At 38.0% G+C, this 6,628-nt stretch overlaps 2 protein-coding genes across 2 annotated transcripts in view; both read left to right on the top strand.

The window, feature by feature from the left end:
- The window catches only part of LOC107083243, a 27,681-nt gene extending 26,863 nt beyond the window's left edge, over positions 1–818 (top strand). The window contains exons 29-30 of the mRNA XM_015372276.1: positions 6–116; positions 741–818. Coding sequence (XP_015227762.1) covers positions 6–116; positions 741–818 — 189 coding nt within the window. The remainder of the gene's footprint in view (positions 1–5; positions 117–740) is intronic.
- LOC107083231 overlaps positions 11–6,628 on the top strand; it is a 16,968-nt gene continuing 10,350 nt past the window's right edge. Inside the window, exons 1-8 of the mRNA XM_015372258.1 lie at positions 11–116; positions 741–798; positions 1,076–1,198; positions 1,380–1,460; positions 2,398–2,565; positions 4,884–4,961; positions 5,705–5,869; positions 5,957–6,034. Coding sequence (XP_015227744.1) covers positions 1,403–1,460; positions 2,398–2,565; positions 4,884–4,961; positions 5,705–5,869; positions 5,957–6,034 — 547 coding nt within the window. The 5' untranslated portion in view covers positions 11–116; positions 741–798; positions 1,076–1,198; positions 1,380–1,402. The remainder of the gene's footprint in view (positions 117–740; positions 799–1,075; positions 1,199–1,379; positions 1,461–2,397; positions 2,566–4,883; positions 4,962–5,704; positions 5,870–5,956; positions 6,035–6,628) is intronic.

Here is a 6,628-nt window from a genome sequence, read left to right as displayed (position 1 = left end):
TTTAGAAAGTGAAGTATCCTGAATGGTCAGTGAAGGAGCTGGAGAAACAGTTAATTCAGACCGTTACTCTGTCGGCTGAAGTGGAGAAAAAACTGCCTCAAACTCGGAGCATTCAGGTATGCTGCTAATCTGAATCTGCTTCGTTACATTTAGAAAACGGAAAAAAAAAACTGGAAAAACCTCCTACCTTAATTTCTCTCTTGTAATTAACATTTCCACTTTTGGTGGTTTTCAGTTCAACATGACTTAAAATAGTTTTTGTTTTTTAATATTTCTGGATACTTTTCCAAGAGCTGACTGATATCTATGTGGATTTTCCGTGATTGAAACATAGACAGTTAGACAGCCCTTTTTTATTTCTTTTTGTCATTTTTATCTTTCCTTTAAACAATTTTCTTTTTTATTTAACCTTAACACATGCAGCAGTGAACCCAATGGATGAATAGGGCTGCCAAATATAAGAAAAAATAGATGGATCTTAAATTACTGATCCATCAACCATACCATAACCTATTTCTTATGTTTTAATATTTTGATATTTATGCTCTGTGTAGTTTATCAAATATAATTTTCCTCATTATATCTCCTTTTAATGCCCTTTTTTAAATTTACCTTAAATTAAGTTTTTTATTCAAAGGTTTTCAAATTATTTGTCTATTTTGTGCAAACAAAACATTTATGATTAAAGGTTTTATAAACACTTCATGGCTTTTGTTTGGATTTTTTTTTTTTTTTCTTAGAGACTGGAGGTGAAAAAGGATGAATACCAGAAACTGGGAAATCTTCCTGACAACTTGGGTAAAGATGATTTGATTTGAAATTATTTTTCAAACTATAAAATATTATGACGCATCTCCTAAAATCTTGCTTTATTTTCATGTTTTATATTGTTAAAATCTTTTTATTTATTTTTTTTTATCCAAGTTGAGTTTTTTCCTGTTGATTCTTTTAAGAGATAGTTGATGTGGTGTTTAGCAGAAAAAAAAATGTTTTTCCATGCGTCGAAAATGTTTATCTTTTATTCATTCTTGGTTTCCCATTTTTGCTGTGTTTTATTTTGGCTTCTCCTGCTCAGCTGTAGAAAAAGTGAAAGCATTGGTGAAACAAAGGGACCTGCAGGCCTCGTCTTCCCCCACAGTTGACAGCACGCTGCATCCTTGCCAAGACATTTCCAGTCCATGTGACGTTTCAAGCTCAGGTGATTGTTCTCTTCATTAGTAGTTTCTCACAACATCCTATCATACTGCAGAAAAATGACCTCATACTGTTTAACCAGGAAACATCCCTTATCCATGAGATAATGTTTATATAGATGTTTGAGTCTTTTATATTTTACAGAACAATGAGCAATAATCAGTGAACCACATTTTAACTCTTAGGGATCCCTGCATTTCACGATGACATGTCAGACTCTGCTGATCATAACCAACCACAACATCAACGGCAGGAGGAGATGACTGGTGAGATATGTGAAAGCATGTTTTTCCTTAGCCTAATTTTGAGATGAAATACTTTGAGTGTGCCTTTTTTCAGCCTAAATATAAGTGATTGTAGAGTCTTGTACCAGTCTCTATGCTGGAATGTTTAAGGAAGGAGTGACAGAAAGCAGTTGCCTCCTCACTCTACTCAATGGTGATGGGAGGGTCATGAGAGATAAAGAATGAGTTCACACAGCCTCCCTCATACCATGAACACAAGAAACCTGTTCTGAAGTGTTTATCTGGCTAATGAAAATCTATGTCCTTGAATAACTGAAGCTGTTTTGCTCCAATGTTCAAGTGTGAGAAACTTCTTTATGCAGGGGTGCGATGGTTCCAAGGGGGAGAGAGCGTGTTTAAATTTGTACACTATAAATGTGTGTGAGCACTGCTGCCTTGCAGCAAGAAGGTTCTGGGTTCGATTCCCAGCCCAGGTTCTTTCTGCATGGAGTTTGCATGTTCTCTCTGAGAATGCGTGGGTTCTCTCCGGGTACTCTGGCTTCCTCCCACAGACCAAAAACATGACCGTAAGGTTAATTGGGTTCTCTAAATTGTCCCTAGGTGTGTGTGTGTGAATAGTTATTTGTCTCTGTGTTGCCCTGCGATGGACTGGCGACCTGTCCAGGGTGTACCCCGCCTTTCGCCCGTAGACAGCTGGAGATAGGCACTAGCACCCCTCGCGACCCCACTTGGGATTAAGCGTGTAAAGAAAATGGATGGATGGATGGATAAATGTGTGTGCTGGGCTTGCCCCTGTCAAAGCTGTGTCTCTCTGTCTGCGGACGTAAGATACGTTTTACCCTTTCTTGCAAGAATCACCTCTGTCAGTTTCTCCACAACTTCAGATATCAAATAATTTGATTACTGAGTTTACTGGAAGTTTCGTGTGAGTGATAAAAGTCTTTGGTTTTTGTCTTAGAAATGGAGTATAACCATGAAGATGATCCAGCTGTGGCCGGTGGTCATTCAGTTAGAGGGAGCAGCTCGGATGAAGAAGACATCCAAGTAGATGAGGAGATTGAGGAGGAGGCTGAGACTTTAATGGAAACCGATCCAGATCAGTGGACTCAAGCTGAAGACATGGCTGGTATGTAGGCAGAAAAAGTGGAATTTGACTGGAGGAATTTCCAGGAAGGAGAAACTTTTTTTTTTGGTTCTTTTTTAGATATTTCTTCCATAAAGATGGTTCCCTAAGTGTATTGCTAAGTTTTCCAAGCAAATTACAAGTCTCTTTATGTATTGTAAGATGTTAAGTATCACCTCTGATCCCCCTGTGGGGTTCCTCCTTGAGTCCATTGATAAGAGGAAAAAAAGGTAAATAGAGTCACTGGATGCTAAACAACTGAACCTTTAAATGAAAACAGGATAAAAATCCAATACAAGGACATCTTTGGCGATCACAGAGCAATAGAACAATCACTGCCACCTTAGTGTGATCTAAGGATTTGCAATCTCACTTGTACTTCATGTTTAAACAAACTCTCGTTGCATCTTTGGTATGTTCTTCTGGATACTCTCAGCCTCGTTTTTCCGCTCCTAACAAAGAGTTGTTCACGAGAGAAAAACGTCCTCCCTCCTCACTTGGAGTTATTTATCATCAAAGCAGAAAAACTCCTTTCTTAAGCACACTAAGGTTACAGAGATCATTTTAGTTACAATCACTTTGTATTACATAAGACTATATAGTTCAGCAAATTATTATATTACCTCTGATTAAACTGTCTAATTCCACACGGATAACTCAATCCTGATTGAATACAAATCTCGTTGAGACGGGAATTAAGTTACACATATTTATTTTCATACTGCCTAATTGGAAACCAGCTTTATTCCAGGTTTTTCTTGAATATGCACATAAAAGGATAATTTTTTTAAGCTGAAATTTGCAGATAATTATAAAAGGGCAATAATTGGTGCCCAGTGTTTTGAGTCAAAAGTATAATCTATAAAAAGCATAAAGGGTATTTTAGAAGAAATGCAGAACCATGCATGTAAAGTTAATATGCATTTCTTCGAGTGTAGTCAAGCTATGTGATCTTTCTAAGGCACTTAAAAGCCTGTAGTGGGGTACCTCATCTTTTGAAGATCTCTGAACCTGTCATCAGTTTTTGTAATCTTTTAAGAGGAATATAATCAGTTGGAGAGACAAGAATAGAGAACAAAGGAGGCCAATCAGGGGAAACAAAGGGGGAAGGAAAGTGGGGGCTGTAGCATCTCATGAGAATACTGTGACAGAATCACGTGATTTCCTTTAAGGTCAATACATCATTTCAAAGCCAGCACAGCGCCTGAATAATTGTATGATGCAGAGAAGGCCTTTTTAAAAAAAAAAAAGGGCTGTCTATAATTGGGCAGCCAAAGTTTGATCAAACGGCATCCTAGTGACTGGATGATTACTAAAACTTTATTGACCAAATTCCTAAAGTGGTTGTATAAGAACATAATGCTGTCATGAATGAGAGAGACCCTTGGGAAGGGTAGTATCCTGGTTACTAGTAAACCCTACCCACTCCTTAGAAAAGGATGTTGCTCCTGAAAAGAGACAGCTAGAAGGGCAACTTTTTCTGTTTGCCCAGCCAGGTGGATTTCACAGGGTTCCTATATGTGGTAATACTACTAGGTTCCCAGGTTGGTAAGCTGTGCTAAGCACAGGAGAGGCAACAACAAGGGGGCGCCCGAATAGTGACCTCTCAGAGTGTAGAAGTCCTTGTTAGGGCTGATTGGAAATAAAGCTTTTCATAAACCACAACCAGAGACGGTGCAAAAGAGAAACACTGCCATTGGTCAACTCGAGGCCGTCAACCAGGTTATCTGAAATAAACACTAAGAGAAAAGTTAGAGGAATGAGTGCACTCATCCCTGCCCTTAGGCACAAAGGAGAGACAATGGGAAGCATACAGCTAAAGATGGAGGATGGCACAAAGCCTTCTGTGTCTCCAACTAAGGACTTCCTCCTTGACTTCCTGCTGCTGGGGGATGGATACACCAGCTGGGCACCCATGGTGCAGAGGAGGTTCCATGAGCGACAATGCTATCTGGACAAAGAGGAGGCTGTTAATATATTGATTAGGAGTATAAAAACTAAACAGAAACCCCCACCTATCCAAAGACCACTGAGGAAACTGAAGAGCGGTTGGAACGGTTGCTGAAAGTCCTGGAAGGCCACAGCACCCATGACATTTAGCTCCTGAGCTTTAGAAATATCTGCTATAGATGTATGTTGAACAGTTATATTTGTACAATATTGGACTTGATATGGACACACCAAGAATATTGATAAAAACTTAGTAAGGTTTGCTTTGAATGTTAGTATTTTATTTTTTTTATTAAATACTAAGATCTGTCGGGACTCTTTTCAATTTGGGAAATGGGACAGTTAAGCAACTTTTCCTGTCTTCTATGTAGATATTGCCCAAGAAGAACAGTTTTCAGATGCCAAGTCTCCACCTCATGTTGAAGTTACAACCGCTCTTCAAACTTCTGGTAAATCTTTCATTTTCTTTCTTATTTTTTCCTTATGTATTCATATTGTAACTTTATGCCATCACTGATTGTTTTGATAAACAATGTTCAAACCCAATAGGGTAAACAGCTGAGGGTTTTCATTCTCCAGTTAGTGACCACAGACTCTATATTTGAATCTTTTGCATTTGGTGTATTTAAACAAAAAATGAGCCACAGCAGCCCAGTCTAATTAAAAGCTGAACAAGAGTATTTATGAATCAATCCATAAAAGTTCACTTCTTAGATTTTTTTCTGTCCAACCGTCACATAAATCTGCCTTCCTTAGATGATAATAGCGCTATTGTCATGTTTATGTAAGTTCATCATAGTCAACAAAACAATGGTAATTTGTTCAAGCTTTTCAAATCTTTCGAAACTGCAAAATGTGGAAAAGTAGTCAGAGAGCTGAACCTCTCTGTTTTCTGTGTTATCAAAGTGCAGCTGGACATTCATTTCATATACTTGATTTTTCCATTTAATAAAAGTGTAACTTCTCTTTATACTGGAGGTGAGGAATTTTAAAGCAGTATTGAGTTATGATTGGTGTATTTTTAATATCCTAAAGGGTTTTAGGTTAACTTTGGCTGTCTTTCTGTAAAAATGAATTCATGACGCATAATATAGAAATAACTGATCCGAATGCCAGATGTATTGATGCAAATTTCACCATGCGTAAAGGTAAAGGTGTTGTTGAGCGCTGTGTAATATTTCACTATCTTTAGAATCAGAGACCATCCTAAAAAGCACAGAGAAGAGTTGTTCAACCGAGTTACTAAGAAGACAGAGCATCGAAGCCGCCAGTTTGATCCAGGATCAGCCACAGTTGATGAGCTGCAGCAGATTTAACCAAGAGCCTGTTCTAGGAAGTAAAGATGAGGATGAAGCAGGTATGATGTTTGAAGATATCAATGTTTTATTTTTGTAATCAAATTTCCAGTTGAATTATATTTCATTTTGTTTTTCGTTAAATTCAGAAACTCTCCAACTGCATCAGCTTAAGGAGCAAAATAACAACCAGCCTCAGAAAATCACAGTTACAGTGGATGACCCTGGTAAGTTAAGATGTTTAGTCTCAGAGGGTTGAAAAGATATGTTCGTACCCTTGATGAAGATGTGTGAAAAACCTTTAAAGAAAATCAATTTTTTTCTTTGTTTGGTTAGCTTACAGCAAGCATTTGCATCTTAAATCGACTACATATGTTTTGACTCTCAGGTTTTGTTTTTGTGAGATTAAATCATACTGGAGGTGAAAAGGGTATAAACCTTATAATATTGATAGTTTATTTAGGTCTTGTTGTTGTCTGAATGTGCACATCTGCGTTTCGAAATATTAGAATAGTTTCCAAGGGAAAGAAACTTGTCCTGCCAAGTTCTCTGGCTACATAATGTCTGGCCAGATAAAAACAGTCCAGTCCTTAGTGTGTGCTGGGCGAAGAAACTTTGGTAAACAGTTTAATCTGTCTTCATCAGACTCTGGCTCCAGTTACAGGAAAAGGAGGGGGGTCTGGAACAGTGAGATATTTAGCAAAACACCTCATTGGTAGAGAGCGTTCCCATGTCTGTGTATCACTCTGCGATATGTTGAAGATTCTTGATGATGTGTATGTGACTATGAAGGCTGTTAATTCCCTTTGGCACGCAAGAGA

Source organism: Cyprinodon variegatus, unplaced genomic scaffold (assembly GCF_000732505.1).
Source record: "Cyprinodon variegatus isolate N-32 unplaced genomic scaffold, C_variegatus-1.0 Scaffold71, whole genome shotgun sequence".
Classification (NCBI taxonomy): domain Eukaryota; kingdom Metazoa; phylum Chordata; class Actinopteri; order Cyprinodontiformes; family Cyprinodontidae; genus Cyprinodon; species Cyprinodon variegatus.
This window is presented reverse-complemented; position numbering and strand designations above follow the sequence as displayed.